At 36.5% G+C, this 20,556-nt stretch overlaps 1 protein-coding gene across 3 annotated transcripts in view; it reads right to left on the bottom strand.

Annotated features, from left to right (window-relative positions):
* slc35b4 (solute carrier family 35 member B4) overlaps positions 1 to 20,556 on the bottom strand; it is a 43,268-nt gene that overhangs the window by 817 nt on the left and 21,895 nt on the right. Inside the window, exons 8-10 of one of the 3 annotated variants that reach the window (XM_039761367.1) lie at positions 17,823 to 17,898; positions 15,597 to 15,672; positions 9,590 to 9,869 (exon numbers count right to left, since the gene is read on the bottom strand). In XM_039761367.1, coding sequence (XP_039617301.1) covers positions 9,635 to 9,869; positions 15,597 to 15,672; positions 17,823 to 17,898 — 387 coding nt within the window. In that variant the 3' untranslated portion in view covers positions 9,590 to 9,634. Of the gene's footprint in view, positions 1 to 7,132; positions 9,870 to 15,568; positions 15,673 to 17,822; positions 17,899 to 20,556 lie in introns of those variants that run through there. The other 2 variants (XM_039761366.1, XM_039761368.1) reach the window with 2 other exon arrangements.

A 20,556-nucleotide genomic window follows, 5' to 3' on the forward strand; every position in this document is an offset into this window, starting at 1 on the left:
TGAAATGGCAACGAAACTTATGCTGAACTGCGGTAATAGATTGGTTGTTCTTGACAAAACAGTCGTACGCAAAAACGTCATGGCTTCAACTAAAAAGAAAATAAAAAAATGCGAAGACTTTGCAAACCTAACGCCACCTACTGCACATCTGTCACTCCACCTAGTGGTGAGTTCTAGCCATTTCAAAGACGTCCGTCTTTTCTGCCTCACCCTGTATAAGCAGACCTCCAATCAAAAGATCTAAGGTTACGACTTGGAGTGTAAGGGGACTGGCATTCCAAAATATATGACGGGTCGAGATTATTTAAGACTTTGTAAACCATTAGTACACTATTTTAAAGTCAATTCTAAATGACATGGGTAACCAGTGTAACAACTCTACAACTGCTGAGATGTGCTCAGATTTTCTTTTTCTAGTTAAGATTCTTGATGCTGCATATTCTGCACTAACTGGTCTTTCTGAGGTAGTCCTGTAAGGAGTGCATTACAGTAATCTAGTCGTCTGAAAACAAACGTTTTCAGTGTTTTGTAAATTATAAGAGGTCTAACTTTAGCTGTATTTCTAAGTGAAAAAATGCTGTCGTAGTAATCTGATTAATATGTGATTTAAAATTTAGGTCAGAGTCAATAGTTACCCCTAAAATCTTTACATCTAACTTGACTTTTAAACCTAAGGGAATCAAGTTTATTTCTAATGCCCTCACTATATCCATTTTGCCAATCACTAAGACTTCTGTTTTCTCCTTACTCAGAGTTCCAAGAGGGTCAGGCTCATCAGGCACTATCAATAAGTAAAGCTGTGTGTCATCTGCATAACTGTGGTATCCCAACTTATGCTTTGAGATAATCTCACCCAATGGAAGCATGCAGTTTGAAAAGAGCAGTGGACCCAGAATAGATCCTTGTGGTACACAATATAGAATATCGTGTTAACTCTGAAGTACAATCACCACAACTAAGAAAGAACTTTTTGCCTGTTAAGTAAGACTGAAAGCAATTTAAGACACTGAGGTCCACCCATTGACTGAGCCAATTCATAAGAATACTGTGGTCTGTGGTGTCAAATGCTACAATTAATTCTAAGAGAACAAGAACAGATAACTTGCTAGCCATTGACTACTTTAACGAATGCAGTTTCTGTACTGTGATTTGTTCTAAAAACTGACTGAAACTTGTCAGGAATAGCATGTTTATTCACATAATAATTTAGCTGCGTAATGACTGCCTTTTCCAACATTTTATTTTAAAAAGGCAGAATAGATATTGGTCGAAAACTGTCAGAAAAACAGAGGAGTCGAGATTATTTTTCTCAAGCAGAGGTTTGACAACTCCAGTCTTGAAACTGTCAAGGAAGACTCCGTATCTAATGATGAGTTCACTATGCCAAGTACACTATCAATTAGCACAACAGAGACCTCTTTGTAAAAGCCTGTTGGTTTTGGATCAAGAATGCAGGTGGAATATTTCAGTTGAGAAATGATTCTGCATAGTTCAGGTAGATCTATTCTGGTGAAATAAGTTAACTCGCTTAAAATGGAATACTGAGATTCAGTCGGATTAACTTTGGGGGGATGTACTATAATATTTCTAATGTCATTTAGCAATCTTATAACACTACATCTGTGGTTGGCTGGTGCCCTGCCCAGGGTTAGTTTCCTGCCTTGTGCCCTGTGTTGGCTGGGATTGGCTTCAGCAGACCCCCCCGAGACCCTGTAGTTAGGATACAGCGGGTTGGATAATGGATGGATAATACTACACAAACATAAATGGCAGCAACCAAATCTGTAAATGCACCACCCTAGCACCAATGTATACAGTACTCAAATAACACAAAATATAAAAGAAAAATCCTTCGACACAGACAACCCACAATGTCTAAGGAGTTCTGTCACGTCTGATAATGTTTGTCCTTTTTTTCTTTCTTTTGTCACAAATCTCCATAACGTGCTATGTCAGACAAGCAGAAATTGCTTTCAGCTCACCCAAGTCAATCCCTCATGACTGTCCCGTCCGCTTCTATCCCAGAGCGCATTTGGCGATGAATTCTTTGAGGTGGACACTTCCAAAAATGGCAATGGACTGTGATCTTTGAGTGAGGTGATCGTCTCTCTGGCTGTGAAAAGACTATGTCAGCTGTTTTGGAGAAGCTTTACTGAATCTCCCCTTGCCTCTTCATGGCTTTGTTCAACTGTACATTAGCATCCTTTTTACATGTCAACCCCGGAAATTATGGCAACAGACCACACCCCGCAAAAGTCCTCCTGAGATGTCTACAGAGGAAATCAATAATAAATATGGTTTGGTCAAGAAGATCGATTGCTATAATACAACTTGTTCAGCCTTGATGGACAAGAAGCTCATTCTAGGTTGGGAGAAGAAGCCATACTTCAGGAAGCAGATTTTGGCACCTAAACTACTGAATAATTCAATAGAATAGCATTTTCCCTAAAAAGTAGCAGGAGATATGGCAAAAGAGGAGCTATGGAAGACACAATCACCCAATGTACATAGAACCATGAGTGCCCCCACCACAAGCCAAGGTCTTCCCTTAAACCTGGTGTCATGACATGCAATTTCACATAGCACTGAACATTAGGCTTACAGGCATGATATTGTAAAGATGTTTATCTATGCCAAGATAAATTATATCTTTAAGTAGCTTGCAAATGGATAGTTGATGACCTTCCTTCTCACATTTGACTGTTTTTGTGTAAAAAGCTTTTGATTAACAGTATCACGCAAATTTCCAAATTGTACAATCTTTTTAACTGCGTTGGAAACTGAAGGCCTCAATTCATACCCTAAAGATGAATCCTTCTGCCATCCACAGCTGTGTCTTTGTAGCCTAAGGTCTTAAGTGTGCCACTGTGATCGGTGACATTTACTACAAACACATAATTTTTTTAAAAATAGCCACACAAACTAGCTGACAGGGTGAACCTGACAGAAAATATCCAGATTATTTTTCTTTTTATACAATTGCTGTGTTGCAGTCTTAGGCTAATACCATTTAATTTTTTTTCCTTAAAAAACACTTAATACGTCAGAATGACAACGTGAACACAGGAGAATAGGAATATTTACAAATGTATTAAAAACTAGCTGTCTCCTGCGGCTCCACCCACATTAGTAGTGAAACAGGACAAACTTTAAAAATCAATAAAAAAAATGTACTTGTGGCCAAGCGGAAGGTAGGTACGCTCCAACGTCAAACATTGCCACTGTATCTGATCATGTTCAGCTCAGACGGGACAGCTTCCTCCGGGTGAGAAGAGCAAGTGGCCGTGATATCTGTGCCAATCAGCAGCTACCCTCTAAAACACACGTAGCTCTGATCTCTCTCTCTCAAAAATGTCAAACGTTACTCTTTAACAATCTGTAGATGATAATGTCTGTTGAACTAATGGTTATCGCTAGCTAAGCGGAGGCAAGGGAAGCTTCAACACGTGGGAGAGATGTATAGCGACTCGAAGGGAGGCTGATGCATGAGTGATAGGGTCCTGCAACACCCCAAATGAGGCCTGTAATGTCTCTCTTGGATTTGCACAAATACATCGGTACCACAACCAAACTATGATATTTAGCACAATGTGAAAAATCGCAAAATCAACCGGAATGTTCAAGGAAATTATGGAAAAATACCTAATCTAAATCCGTTAAATAGTTGTCTCGTGAAAAGCAGACAGACAAGCATTGGATTTTATATGTATACTGCATATATATGATAGATAGATAAAAAACTGAAATATCACATTGACACAGGTATTAATGCTGCATTTGTCATACAGCGGGGTCAGAAGTTGCAATTGCGGCATTCTACCTTCCCAAGTGGGACAGTAAGCACAGATGCCCCTATTAAAGCAAACAGTTCCATAGTTAGGGTTGAAGAATAAATTGATGAGCAAGAAAGGTGCAAAAACTATGTTGTCACGTATAAAAAAGATTTTTATGCTCTTGGCCGTGATAAATAACACTATTTCTGCTTGGATGCTGCAATTAAAAAATTGCATAAAGCAATCATTAGACAACGAATGAAGAATGGCACATACCAAGCTAACACCAGTAGGTCTGTTACTGTTCATTCTGGTAATGTTTTAACATTTACCTTCTCAATATTCACTACTGTATTATGGATTGTGGTGATTCATTTAAAGTAAACTCTTCAAATAAATTAAACCTATACATTGTTAGTGTCCATTTTGGACTAACATCATAATCTGAAGTTGGACAAACTTAAGTATTGAAGTGATGTGATCTAATATGTTTGTTAAATATTACCCTTTTACCAGGAAAAAGATCTTAAATAAAAATTGTGCTTATTTTTCCAAAAGCAAGCCTTTACACCCAAGTATTCAATGTAATAATTAGTCTGCATAAACAATTGACTCATAATTTCAATTAGTTCAGCCAATGAAATAGTTACAATTATGTACTAAAATAAATGAGGATTAATTTAAACTCTTAATCACAAGCAACAAAATAATGCCAGGACCACATCTGTGAATCCTCATATGCCATTCACTGCAAATCTCAATGCAGTGATGAGGAATGTCATTCACACAGGAGAGTAGCCAAGTCCTCTGGATATGTGACTCTAAAAGGATTTTTTTGGCCTCAAATAATAAACGCACACTTCGTGAAAACCTTACGCCAAAATAACCCAATGGTAGCAGCAGTTCAAATGTCACAGTCTGAAGATGACCTTCTTCGCAGTGATTTGAATAATCCACCACCATTTAAAAAAACACAAATTTAGAACTACAATGAATTCAGAAAGTATTCAGACATCTTCATGTTCTACACTCTTTATTGTTTTGTAGATTTATTATAAATTGACAAATGTGCAATTTTTGCCCATCTGTCAACAATCAATAACCTATGATGACAAACCATATTTTCAAAACATAAGCAAGTTTATTAAAAACTTAAATATTTGCTCTGACACTCCAAAGAGTTGTCAGGTACTCCTGTTTTCTTTACTTATCCTTGGGATGAGTCTTGGACTTCAATGGAGTCCACATGTAGGGAACTGAATTGATTGGACAGGGACATCTTTCAGGACAAAACCTAAGCCAGTAAAAAGGAACTCTCACCAGACCTCCATGATCAAACTGTAGTGAGGCATAGATAAGGGCAAGTGTAGAAAACCATTTCTAAAGCTTTGAATATTCCCATGAGAACAGTGGCCTCAACAATTGAGAAATGGAAGAACTTTGAAACCACTGTGCCTCTTCATAGAGTTGGCTGTCCAGAAAAACTGATTAACTAGGCAAAAAGGGCCTTATTCAGGGAGGCTACCAAGAACCAAATGGACACTCTAGCAGTGCTTCAGAAGCCCTTTGCTGATATGGGAGAACCTGTCGAAAGAACATCCATCTCAGCAGCACTTCATAAACCAAGTGTTTATGGTAATAACATAGCCGTTCCTGAGTACAAGGACTCTGGTCTGATGAGGCAAAAAATGATACTCTTTGGGCAGAACACCAAATGCTATTTCTGGCAAAGACCAGGTACTGCTCACCACCTGCCTAAAACCATCTCCTGTGGTGAAGCAGGATGGTGGAAGCATCATAGTATAGGGTGCTTCTCACCTTTAGAGACAGGGAGACTGGCCAGAACTGAGGAAAAGGTGAATGCAGCCAAATACTCTACAGAGAGAAAGTTGAAGGAAACCTGCTCCAGAGTACACACAACCTCAGAGGAAAGCAGCAGTTCACCTTGCAGCACAACAATGACCAGAAGCACACAGCCAAGACAATGTTGGAATGGCTTCCAGTCATGTCTCCGACTGTCCCCGGGTAGCCCAGGCAAAGTCCACACTTAAGCCCCATAGAATATCTGTGGAGAGACCAGAAGACAGCAGCTTACAGACACTTTCCATGCAGTCCAACACTGTTATCTACCAGGAAGAATGGGATGAAATGCCCAAACCCAGGTGTGCAAAGGTTATGGAGACTCCAAGCTGTACTTGCTGCCAAATGAATTTTTACAAAGTTCTGAATTAAGAGTATGAATAATTACATGAATGACAGACTTTTGTTTTTGATTTTTAGTAAATCTGCAAACTTGAAAACATGCTTTTGCTTTGTCTTTACAGGTTACTGACTGTAGATTGTTGGGCAAAGTTGCCAAATTTATCTATTTAAAATGAAATCTACAACACAATAAAAATGCACATACGGAAAGTGAAGGGGTCAGAGTAGATTCTGAATCCCACTGTCTATACAGTAGTGTAAAGGTTTAGTCAAAAATGTGCCACTCGGCTTAAAAACAATCCTACTGTAAAAGTCCAACTTCCACCACACACCTATAGCAGACCCAACACTTTTGGAGACTTACAAGTACTATTGTAAGAATGATCTGGTTTTCTTACTTCTTTCTTTGTCAGAGGTGGTAAGACTTACTTATTAGACAGTTATGAAAACAACACAAGTTATGACAAAATTTTAAATGTATCCGTATAATCTGTAATTCTCTGTATTTGATTCATGGGCAACACAGTCATGAAGTAGCTGGTACTGCTGCCTCAACCTACTAAATCTTTGGTTCAAATCCCAGCCCAAACATTCCCTTTCTTGAATTTACAGTTTCCTTAGTTCTGTGTGGATTTTCCTTCAGGTAGTCAAATATTCCTCCAACACCCCATAGGCTAACTGGCTACCCAATGCAGCCTGTTACAGGACTGCATGCTGCAGGGGTTTAGGCTTTGGACTTCAAGCCCTGAGGCTGTGGGTTCAATTCCCACTACTGACACTGTGTGACCGTAAGCAAGTCAATTGACCTGCCCGTGCTCCAACTGGAAAAAAAACAAAAACAAAACAGAAATCTAACCAATTGTATCATAAATGTTATTAAGTCTCCTTGGATAAAGGCATCAGCCAAATAAATGTAATGTTCCTTGACACACATTTGAAAATACTGAACAAGTTAATTGTGAAACAAACCTGACATTAACCAAGTAATACCTTCTTTAGTTCAGGGAAAAATCTACTTTCTGGATTGCTTTAACTACTAATAACTGTTCATTGCAACCATACCATCATTAATAGAGAGATTTATTAAAGACAAGGATATTCTTAATCAAAAGTTACTAATGTCATATGTCTACATTTATACTACAAGCAAAAACAAATTGATCCATGTAACCATCTTTATTTTATATAGCACCATTCACAAAATAAACCATTACAAGGCACTTTATACAACAAACAAAAGGCTCTTTACACAACACGCAAGACAGTGCAATATTACTTGGTGAGGGATCTGGAATGTTCAGCTTTGAAGATACAGTGGACAAGATTTTATTTTGTAATCTTTACTGTTTCTTTGCAACTTCTCTTTTCATTTTTGTTTTGATTAAGGTCACAGACCATATGCATGCTTATATGCAGCATATAATTAATAGTCTCACTTATTTTATATTAAGAAATTACATATAATTATAATTAGATATTTTAATGAGGAACAATGTATGTGCTAGTTCTATGGCTGGTATATTCCTTATTTACTGTAGTTATTATGCTGCTAACTGTTCCATATGGTGTACTTGCCTCGTGTTTCTTTGGTTAGTTCAGCTGATCTCTTTTTGCTTGTAACTAGAAAAAGGATCCATACAGAGAGTACTAGGAAGATCCAAAGAAAGACAGAGCTTTCTTAAAATAAATTTCATTAAAATGTATACTGATAAACCCCCAAATATCACTTTTTTAGCTTGGTTCTGATGCATCTTGAACTGTTAAGAGGAAAAGTTACCGACATTAGATCAGTATTTTACTTCATCTACATGTAACCTTAAAGCACAATTTGAACTTATCATGTAACTTTCAAATACTTAAATTGTTTTAATGTAACTTTTGTGATGTGACAAAACTAATATCCACTGTAATGAAGGAAACAATGTGCAAAAATAGGACACTTGTAAGCAAATAAGGAAAAGAAAGATGAACACATGATGTCACACCAAAAAAAGACATAAATGTTCATCTTTCAGCATGACAACATACTAGAGGAACATGATTCAACTTACTGGACTGTACAAAAAGCTAAAATAATAAAACTAAATAATAATACATAAAAATAATAAATAAACTGCCAATCATGGACATTATCTAAACCAAGTGCTGTTTGTCAACTCTCATTAAAGACCCGGACAAAAACAGTTTTTAATTAAAAACAGCTACTTGTATATATTGACAATAAAACTTACATAGTTCAGCTACCAAAAGGTACATCCAAAAAACATTGACAAATGTGTCCAGCCTAACACATAAACATATTAATTTACTTTAAATGTATGATACTCTGAGGTATTAATTTATAACGATAAAACACATCTGGGGCTATAGATTTCCAATAGCTTCTGTATACTGCTTCATTGCATTTTGCTTCATTTAATAGAATTCCCAATCTAGTCATAAATGAAAATGGATACTGTACACATACTGTATAAAACTTGGTAAAACAAGGAATTTATACACGGGATACAACTACTGTACAGGTTTTTCGGTACATTGTCAAGTATTAAACTCAAGAAAAAAAACAGAAACAAGACAATTTATACAGTAAAATCTGTTACTTATGTAGCATAAATAAGTCATATAAGCAGTAACAATAACCTATCGACTTAATAAAGTTGCAAAAAAATGAAGCCTGCAATAAAACACCAATACAAAGCTAATGTAAATGAATGACATGAAAAAAACCATCACATATGTGCATGAGGTAATGTAAAAACAGTACTTTACCTATGAAAACAATAAATTAACTTATTAATTAAAGTAACCTACAAAGACACTGGGCAATATCCAACTATGTTGGATTTAACTGATATCTGATCATTTTTTCCTGAGTAATCCATGTACCTTTAATTCTTTAGAGCAGCAAAAATTATTTAATATGAAACATTCTATATTGATTATCAGAGTAGCCTGCCAATCCCAACAATTTTATCATAAACTGCTATACGTGTCTCTATGAATATATGTCTGTCTGTAGGTATGTATATCTCACGCACAATTTTTTCAGGGTTACAAAGTTGATCTCTCTCTTCCTCTTACTATTATATATAGTCATATAATACATAATAGAATCTTCATAAGAAATTGTGGGCAACTTTCTTGATTTAAAATTCAGATTTTTCCTGTCACTAAGATGCTTACATGGATCAATGTACAACACAACTGAATTTTAAACAATAATAGCACTAGCAATACAGTGGGGACGGGGTGGTTATGGGATAGGACTAACAGTATTGATCATGGGAAATTATTTTAAAAAGCCACCATTTTAGTTGTCAGTGTAAGTTCACCAAGCACAAGTACACACATACTTAAAAAACACATCTATACACACTGTTAACATATGCACATACTGCATAATTGTAGATGGAAAATAAATGATTCTGTAATTTGTTTCATGGGATAAAAATATACTTAGGAAATAAAACTTGGGATAGTATTGTTCATCTTCTTATGAGAGCATTTTTATTACTAAATATAAACTGTACAATTTACCAAAATTAAGACTTCAGTTAAGGACTGCTGAGATGCAGTTTTCTCCAATAAAAATTAAAACAAATTTTTAATTATACCTTTTGTCATAAAACATGAAAAATCATATGTAAATATCATAAAGTTCAATCCTTCTTCTTTTGCTTTTTCTCTGATGAGAATAGAGTCCATACTTCTGTGTACATTAGAGTTCCAATAAACACTACTAATGTTCCCAGCCAGTGCCAGACTGTGAATGGATTTCTAAAATAAATAATTGAGATAATAAGGCTAATGAATTTTCGAAGTGTCACCACCAATGTGACCGTTAAGGATGCACACTCAGCAGTTAGAATAAAAACACCTCGAATGCAAACATATCTGAAGGAAGACAGAATTAAGGAAACATGTTTCTTTGGGATTCAGGCAATTCGAATAAAAAATTTGAAATAAAAATGGTCATACATGAATACTCAACTATATATACAGAAAAAATACCATTTTTAGTAATTTTCTTTAAATTTTAAGTTAAATAAACAACAAAAGATTGAGATGAATACTTGAAATAGTCTAGTAAACATTCTTGTCAGTTCATTACCAAGAATCAGCATCCAGAATTCATTTTGGAAGAATTCTTTACAAATTACTTTTTAAATCAGGCTTCATTATTGCATTTAAAGAGAAACTGCTGAATAGCAGTTTTGTATGAACAGATGTTCTTCTTGTGCAGTTCAAATCACACCATTTTAGAAATTTAAAACTTGCTTCTGTGTGTACACCTTTAAAAGCATACTACTTAATGCTTTTTTCCCTCCAAACAGAAAAAGTAGATGTTACGAATAAAAACAGTTCTAAAGATGTATGAAAAACATCACCAACCCATGGAGGGCTGGATTCAGCATCACACTGAAAAATCAAAGTCAAAAACTGAAATCATTTGATGATCCATCTTGTGTAAATCTCATCACAGCAACTCATAATGTGACACAGTAGTGTGCAAGGTGCCCACATGCCTGTATGCACTCCCAACAACATCTGAACATGCTCCTGAAGAGACAGCAGATGGTGTCCTATGGGATCTCCTCCCAGACCTGGAGCAGGGCAACGGTGAGGTCCTGGACAGTCTGTGGCACTACTTGGCGGTGGTTGGACGCACAGATACATTACATTCCAGAAGTTCTCAGCTGGAATCAGGTTTGGGGAACGTCCTGGCCAGTCAAAAGAATCAAAGCCTTCATCATCCAAGGACTGCCTACGCACTATGGCCACATGAGGCCTCTCCTGGTATCTCCTCCCTGTTCTTGTGACTGTGCTACCTATTGGACTATAGTATAACTTCAAAAGCAAAGTAAACGTGTGTGTGCCATTGACAATATATTTAAAAGTTTGTTTATAATTCTAGCCTTAAATAATTTAGATAACCTGCTAATGTGTGTATTTATATACATTTTCTTCTTGATACGAGGAGCATTCAGTTATTAACAGGAATTTTCATTCTCTGTTCTTATAAAGAGTGCATGGTAGACATGACTCATTGGACAAACACATGCACGTTTGCAATTGTTGTTAGTAGTGCTGGCTGTCCTCCTGCCACCCCTCCCCTTCCTGTCAGTTGTAATCAACATGCTGAAGTAGGAGATACACAATAGTGTTGCACAGCAAGTTATTATTACATTTTTAACAAATGAAGGAGTCTTTACACCTCAGATTTATTCAAGACTTAAAAATGAATTTGGGGATGGGAGTCAAACTCAGTCTAGAATGTATGATTGGTGCAAGTGATTCAGAGAGGGGCTATCATCTCTTTGGTCCACTTAAGGAATTTTTAGGAAGGAAGAAATTCAAGTCGACTGAGGAGGTTATTGACAGAAGAATTGGTCAACATGCAGTCAAAAGACTTCAACTCTTCTGGGATTAAGAAGCTTCCTGAGCATTTGAACAAGTGAGCTGCAGTGGTAGGAGACTACACAGAAAAATAGTGTGTAAGTTATTTCACTGTATTCAAAAAATAAAGTTTAGTTAATAAATTCCTGTTTATATTTGAATGCAAAGGATATTTACAAATCAAACCCTACTTTTTTTTTTAAACCGTGGCTTTGGAAAATCGAATAAAAAAGAAAACTAGACAGAACCTTTTAAACATCCCTAAAACCACATTATAGCAGGTTAACCAATTATCCTGAACCAATTTTCTTTTATAGATTTTCCTTTCTTCCATCACCAACACCTGCTTCCAATTGCTGGTCTCCCCACATCATCACTACTGCATCAGCAACTCCTAACCACTTCAACTGGTATGGTTAGTTGAGTCCACCTCTGTCCATGAGTGTAATCTGTTCATAACTGTTGACCAACTGAGGAGAAAACCGAGAAAGGTTGCACACAGGAAAAGCCACAGAAATGGTAAGAGTCAGTCCTTTAGTTCTTAAAACCTATGCAGATCAGCTGCTGCCTGCTCAGTCTGTCACCAAGACGCCAGAAAGTACAACTGCTCAGGAAAACACCCTGTAATGCTCCAGGTTCAAAGACAGACAGACCCCTCTTCACCTAATGAATACAGCCCAGTGGTCCCACATCATGCGTTTTATTTTTAATTCTCCAATGCCTTCAAGACAAGGAGTAAGCACAGCCAGTCAACCTGTGTTCAGGACACCAAGCCAGTAGTCAAACTTTGATGATACTGAGTGGGCATTGTTATCCACAAGGGAACATTTATGAAAGTAAACTCCTTAAAATCTGCTGTATATACATAAAGAGTTGCTGTATGTGTAGACTATGAATATAACATGTCACTTAAAGAAATTCTCAGATGCTTTTGAACTAATGGCGTGTACTCAAAACATGAATGAGGCAGAATATTGGATTCAAGTGAAGAACTTTATTTCTTGGTGGAAAGATAATCTCTGCATTTTACCATAAGTAAAACCAAGCAACTGGTTATTCACATTTACCATACCAAAGAGGCATTACACACAGTCCCAATTCAGGGAGTATATGCAGAGGTGGTGCATTACTAGAAGTACTTGGGGGTTCACATCAATGACAAGCTAGACTGGTTTCATAAAACAGAGAAACTATATAAAAAATGGCAGGGCTGATTCTTTTTTTTTTTTTCTTAGGAGGCCAAATTATTGGTTTACAACTCTATAATTGCCAGTGTATTTTTCTACACTGTGGTGTGTTGGACATCACTTCAGGAGAGGCCCACCAACTCAAAATGCTAAATAAAAAGGCCAGGGTCAGTTATGGGGCACATTCTTGACCCATTACAGATAGTAAAGGTGGAGAAAATGCAGACAAGACTGAAGGCCATCATGATCAATGCTGCACATCCTCTTTCTGTGACACACTAGCATTGAATACTTGAAGCCAATAAATTATTCAGCAGAAATGTTTTAAGAAATACTGCTGGAGCTCTTTTAGACACACACTATGCTTGCATAATGTCTTGCTGTGATTGTCTCAGCCCTTTTAAACTTTATTCAAGTCAGAAGTCTTCTTTCTTTTTAGTAAGTCTTGTTAGTTTGTTATATAATATTTATGCATTTATTTATCAAGCTTTTGTGAAAAGCCAAATTACCCATTTGAGACAAATAGAGTGCACTTGGTGCACTGTACACAAAATTAACCATGCTCAGGACTGACCTTGTCAAAGCCTGGACCTATCTAATACCTGCCATAATGAAGCAACCGAAAAACCCCTGAGTAATCACAAACACCTGTGACGCCAACTGTCCCAAAAATTATGGAGCCCTGAAATGGAGGAAACATACATAAGAAGTGTTGTCATTTCTAAATGATGTGAATGAAATGTATGCAAATACACTTAAATTAAAGTCTGCAATGTGCACTTTAAATTGCATATGAATTGCTTGATTTGTAATTTTAAACTGTGTGGCAGAGAAATAAATCAAGGACAAAATGTGTCTTTGTCCCAAACATTATGGAGAGCACTTTACATACATATACAGGTAAAATTCCGTTACAACGAATATCTTTACAACGAAATTTTCATTACAACAAAGTATGTTTATGGTCCCAACAGTTTCCCCATATTACACGAGTCTATAGAAATCTCGTTACTATGAAGTACATTCAGTGCCCAAAAGACCTTGAAATGCCTGAATGAATCATCCACAGAGCAGTTAGTTCTGTGGCCGCAGCTCAGTTGTGCACAACGATCCCCAAACAGAAACATTGTAATTTTTTTTCTTTCTTCGAACTTTCCTCGTACTGTTTTTTTCTGTTTTGTTTCCTGGAGTTTTCAGTGATACCTTTTACTTATTACTTGTCAACACTTGAAAAACATCCATTGGAATTTAACTCATTGTCACCCTCCTATAGAAACAGCAGACACGAAAAAAGCATAACAGTTCATATTAGAAAAAAAAAACTTAACATTTTTGCAGCTCTCGATTATGGCAAAAAGAAAAAAGACATTGCCAGTGAATCTGGAATTTTGCCATCAACGCTGTCAACTTTCTTGAAAGACTGAGCAAAAAAAAAAAAAGCAGTTTTTATGTGGTTCAGTGATGCTCATTCAAGAAACATTCCTATTAATGCAGCACTTATTCAAGAAAATGTGAGGTCTGTAAACTATCTTGGGACCTCCCCTAACTAGACAGCACGGCGAAAAGCGTCCCAAAGTCCAATCTCCGCGTCTATGGAAGACTGTTTATTTGTTGCTGGGGCAGCAGCAGGCTCAAAGCTATGCTGCGTCTCTCCAGCAAAGCAAACAGAAAAGATCTCGATGGGTGGTGCAAGGTACATTGTTAAATGCAGGTAACAGGATTACTTGATCACTGATCTGGCCACAACCCTGCCTGACTGCTGTGTCTGTGTATAGCAGAAGGAAAGATCACACTACAATTAAATAAGTATGCCGTTCCTGTTTCAAGCTGAATAAAGCTGGTTTTGCTAAAGTACTAAGACTCAGCCTCGTGTTTTGGGGTGCAAGACAGGGACTTGTAGCACGACCCTGATCTTTTATGATTTGCTTCTGTGTCGCTTCACTGCAACGTTATGAGCCTGTTTTTACCCTGCCCCGGCAACAGACAAACAATCTTTCCCAGGCGCTGCAATCGTGCTTTGGGGCGCACTTCAGAGTGTCGTTCTCATTGGGTGGAGAGGGTTGGGGTGTGGGTGGGGAGGGGTGTCTCAAAAGAGTTCAGAGGCCTCACAATATGAAGAAGAAATGGATGATTTGGCTCCTGATTGATAACTGTGCTGCCCACAACATGCTTCTGCATCTAGATATTTGTGCACGTTGCATTCCTCCCACCCAATTGCATGGCAGTGCTTCAGTCATTGGATCTGGGAATCATTCGCACCCTGAAAGTGTATTATCGCAAGGAAATGCTGAGAAAAATTCTCATCAGCATAACTTGTAGGCAGGAGGAGATTAAAATTAACGCGAAAGAAGCTATTGAAATGATTGCAAACGCCTGGGCACAAGTTAAAGAAAGCACTATAGTATCTCAGAGTATACTAGTATACAGAATCTCATTACAACAAAATTTTCATTACAACAAAATATTTTTTAGGTCCCTGGGAGTTCGTTGTAACGGAATTTTACCGGTAGTATATACAAATACACAACCGGGAGGAGCAGGCTACCAGTGTTAACAAGCATGTGTACTTAATAAAGTGTCCACCATGTATATGTTAATATACATTTATTTACTTATTTATTTACTTTGTGTCATCAACCTGGAGTTATACTTAAAAGCTGTATTATTTTGCTTAATTTAATCTACTAAGAACTTAATTTTTTTCATTTATTTCCAACATGGCACTGCCATCTTTTTTAAAATGTTAAATTATGCTTTCATTCCTAAGCAAAATAATCTATATATCATTTTAATTAAAGTCTGTCTATGAAAGAAAACATTTTCAAATAACTTTAAATTTTATGAACTATAGTGTATATTTGACACATAGTCGTCGGATTTCAGATTCAAGGTTTGACTGTAAACATAAGAAGATTTAAGAAACAGAACTGGCCTAATATTGAGCTCTTTCGGCATCTTCTCTTTGAAAAGCTAGTAATCAAATAATAAACACTGACAATCTAACATTACCTTTTTTCTAATAATATTGAAAGGATACTGGGTTAGAACATTCATTAACAGATATAACCACATTACAGGAACTGTTGTACCAATGATGGGAATTTCAACTGGAGCTAAAAAAAAATAAAATGAAATTATTAATTAAGGCATTAGGTGACAGTAAATTAAAACTTGACAAACAAATCTTTTTCTTAATTCAGATAATGACATACTGTATATTTTATAAGTTAATACACAATAAGGTCTATAAACACATTCATGGGATTTCTGGAAAATTAGTTAATTTGACATGGAATGAACCCTGAGCAACGTATTTGGAATACCTGTACACCTATGAAGTTATATAATCAGTCAATCATGTGGCAGCACAATGCAGATGCAGATACAGTACAGGCGCTTCAGTTAATGTTCACAAAAAAACACCAGAATTGTCACAGTCAACTCTTCTAATGGCTACTTCCAGCATGATAATGTACCATGTCACAAAGCAAAAGTCATCTCAAACTATTTTATGAACACAACAATGAGTTTGATGTTTTTCAGTGGCTTTCCCAGCCACCACATCTGAATCCAATTGAATACCTTTGGGATATGACAGAACAAGAGATTTGCAGTATTAATACATAGCTGAAAAATCTGCAAAACTTGCATGATGCAATCATGTGAACAGGAGCCAGAATCTTAAAGGAATGTTTCCGACATCTTTTTGGAATCCAGGGTGTTCAGAGAACAAAAGGAGGTCCTACCCAGTATTAGTATTAGCGCTTCTAATAATTTACTCTCAGAGCATATAACTGGGTCCCAGGGACTCGCCTGATGTCTATGAATGAAACAAAATCTAAAGTGCTAACTATTGATATACGATTGAGACACTTCATTCAGTGATGTTATACACATCACTTTCACATGGGATAATTGTGTCATGTATCAAGGATTTATATTTATAATTTGGAATACGACATACAAGTTAATTTGTTATCTCAGTATACAGCCACTACAGACGCAGGCAAGCTTCGCTGCTACATCTCAGTTATCCACTTTAATGCAGCTATCTAGTGGCTAGCCATACAATTTATTTATTTTTTTTACATGCAACGGCTCCCAGAAAATAATGCGCTAAACAGACAGTCTGTAGTTATGTCATCCTAAATGAGTTATAACATTGCTGATGTTTAGAAACAACTAAATCTATTTTAAGATGAGCATTTTGATAATTTCAGTGATTGAGATAGTAACAATCAACATTCACCAACTATGAAATGCATTGTAAGTAGCAAGTGTTGACAGTACAAACAATGGTGTAATGTTTGAGGCACATGTTCTTCTAAGACTGCACTCTGCATTGTGTCATGATTCTAGAACTCTCATTCAAATACATACATTTAGTGAAATTGTTTGTCAAAATCATTAAGTTTCTTTACATTTTGGCAGAGTTACCGTTCATAAAACCTTTGCTTTCTAATACTTTTTTAAATGAATTTTGAGATAGTTCATTATTAATCATAAATGCACAGACATACAGTGCCATGCAAAACGTGGGCACCCTTGCTTAAATGTCTGTTACTGTGAATACAGTAGTTAAGTGAGTGTTAGGCAGCTCCTTAGAGAACTCATGGCTGCTGATTGTTGGAACAAGTTCTAAGGAGTCAGAGAATTTCTAAAACTTTGCAATCTGCACTATCTGCGGTCTCCTAACGATGAGTGTGAACGAACCATAGCTCTAATGAGCTAATTAAGGCCTGAGACCTTCGGAAAAGTTATATATGACCTAAAATATCTTGGGGTGCCCAAACCTTTACATGGTGCTCCTTCCTTTTATTCACAGTACAATTGTACAAAACAAAATCTTACATAAAACGCCGAAAAGAAATGTGTCATCTTTTACTTAACATCTTTTGGTGATCAGTTTAACTTCTGTTCACTTCAATATTCACAATAACAAATACTTAAAGCCAAGGTGCATAAACCTTTGCATTCCACTGAAAACTGCAGCATCCTAGAAATAAATGGTCTAGCAGTCAGTGTGTTAAGGCATAAGTCTTCCCAGTTTGAGTGGCTAATAAAGTACAGCAGCCACATTCACAGAAGACTACTGAACACTGCCAAATTTCCTTAGTTAAACATGCTATTAATCGAGTGAGATTTTGTGATTGATCATCACTAAAAACTTTAGCATATAAATTTGGGTTGTCAAATGATTAAACAATAATTTAAATAATCAAATTAATTAAATAATCAAATTATGACTAATTACTAAACTTACCACTTTGAGAAAACAGAGCAGCATGTTTGTAGATGTTACTAGAAAGAAGCAGGAAGCCAGGCAGAGGTAAGCAGTGCTATTTTAAAAAAAAAAAAAAAAAAGTAGAGAGAGAGAGAGAGACGATAAGCTTACAACTTTAAATATGTGCACCTTTCCTTATTCAGATCTTACACCTATCTAAACTGGATTTTTTTCTTTTTTTTCAGATGTGTATATGCATTATTCAAAAAATAATCCATCCATTATTTATTAAAAGGTCACTGGTTGGCAGGACTCGTTACTGCAGTATAAACCCAAAAGAAGAAACCAGTGCTGAATGTTAAACCAAACTCTATCATGGGACAATCACGTACAGCATAGACCATTTTAAAAATATTTAAATGGACAAGAGGGGGAATGTGCATACCCCAAACCAAATAGTGAATGGGACATGAATCATGACTTTTCCCAAAAGCTTTGAGGAAGCAATGCTAACTGTTATGCCAGTATGTCCCCAGAAACTTTGACAAAACCTAAATGCTAACTTGAATAAAATCAGTTTATAAGATATTTACGTATCACTGCGACAGGAATGAACATTACTTATGTACACTTAATGTCCTTCCCTGTTCATCATTAAAGACAAGGGTATTTTATACAGTAAATATATTAAAGAACTGTGAGTTAGACATTTGTATTATTACATATTGAGAAGTCTTAAATGAAATATGCCCTTTGCTCATAGCTGTTGACAAAGTTGTAAGCCTATATAGGTAAAATATATGAAAATTAAATTACCCTCCAAAGAGAAACTCAAAATCTGTACAACTTCCATGTAAGCATGTATTTTTCCCCTCTGTGGTTTAGTGGTCATGTATCATATTTAACTATTTTTTCAAAAAAAAAAAAAAAAAGATACTTTGTATCTTTGGATGAGGTCTCCAGGACTATAAACAAATCCAAATCACATTATGTGATGTCATCCATTGTTAAATTCTGCTACGTACTTCTAAAACTTTAATTTTTATACTGTATTGAGGATTTGTTCTGTTCTGTGTATTGTATTGTATTGTATTGTATTGACCCCCTTCTTTTTGACACCCACTGCATGCCCAACGTACCTGGAAAGGGGTCTCACTTTGAACTGCCTTTCCCAAGGTTTCTTTCATTTTTTCCCTACTGGGGATTTTTTTTGGGAGTTGTTCCTTATCTTCTTAGAGAGTCAAAGCTGGGGGGCTGTCAAGAGGCAGGGCCTGTTAAAGCCCATTGTGGCACTCCTTGTGTGATTTTGGGCTATACAAAAATAAATTGTATTGTATTGTATTGTATTTTGATAACCTTCATTTCTACCGCTATCTTTCTAGTATCTCACCACAAGCTTTCTTACATAGTAATCAGATCCACCATAGCTACAAGAGTCATGATCTCCTTCATGCAACAAACAATAGGTATATTAACACAGACACCCCAACTATGTTGAGATTCCAGTGTATAGCTGCATAACAAAAGGGAACCTGCGCAGGATCACAAAGCATTACACAAGGCTGTGAAGCTGGCTCAGAATATTACAAGCATACACATTACTTATCTCCACAACATGTATAATGTTTCATTCCTTAGAAAGTAAACCAGCATTATTTAAAGACCTAAAATAACCTGCACGGACTTTTATCCCTCTATTCTGCCAAATAGTATATGGCCGTATATATTAGCAGATTCACAAACAATTTTTAATTCTCCCATCATGTATACTCAATTGCTAGTCTTAGATTAATGAGAATATATCACTCCTGCAAGCAAACTACGATTCTTAGCGCAATGAGAGAAGTCACAAAATCAACTGGAACGTTCAAGCAAATTATAGAAAAACCAGTAATGGCACACTGAATGATAACGTGCAGTGAATATACCTGACTTGAGCATTCATTTTTTTCATACTCTTTCTGTGTATGCTTAGCGTTCAGAGTTTGTTCAGAGGTTGATGCGCTTGCTGCTTCATGAGCAGCTTTTCTTTTCTCCACCCTATTGGCCCGCTTCTTCTTCTTTCATCAGCATCTTTTTGCGATAAAACTGATTAAGTCAATGTTTGTGTTGCCATTACTTAGTATGTTTTCTTTAATTTTTCACTTAAGCTGGCACTTAAGTCTTCAATCTGCCTCAAGAATGATTTAAGATATGAAGAGGTAGGGGAAGTGACGGCAAAGGTGGTAGGGATGAGAACGGCACCTGTACACATACGCAGCACGGCCACCCTGCTGACTGCTGCCGAGAGTTGATTCTACAATAAAATAAAAATAAAAAGAGGAATAATCTTGGTGGTCAATCATCAGCACGAAAGCGGATAGTAGATGTCACGTAGTATATGTGTACCAAATGTCAGCTCAATTGGCCAATCTGTTTGCTAGCTACATGTGATTTAAAATCCTGGATAGACAAACAAACAGCCACGGTAGCATATTATATATAAAGAAACCCAATCTAAATCCATTAAGTAGTCTAGCTAAGCGGAGGTAAGGTACATGCCCTGAGGTTAGCAAGTGAGTCAGGAGGTCCCCAGCCTCCTCCCCTCGGCACGCCTCATGTCTCTCGGATTTGCGCAAATAAATCAGTACCGCAAGCGAACTATGATACATAGCGCAATGAGAGAAATCACAAAATCAACCAGAATGTTCAAGCAAATTACAAAAAAAAAAAAAAAAAAAAAAAAAAAAAAAGTAGCAAACATTTATATAGAAACCTCATTTATTTTCAGTAC

Source organism: Polypterus senegalus, chromosome 8 (genome assembly GCF_016835505.1).
Source record: "Polypterus senegalus isolate Bchr_013 chromosome 8, ASM1683550v1, whole genome shotgun sequence".
In the NCBI taxonomy this organism is placed as follows: domain Eukaryota; kingdom Metazoa; phylum Chordata; class Cladistia; order Polypteriformes; family Polypteridae; genus Polypterus; species Polypterus senegalus.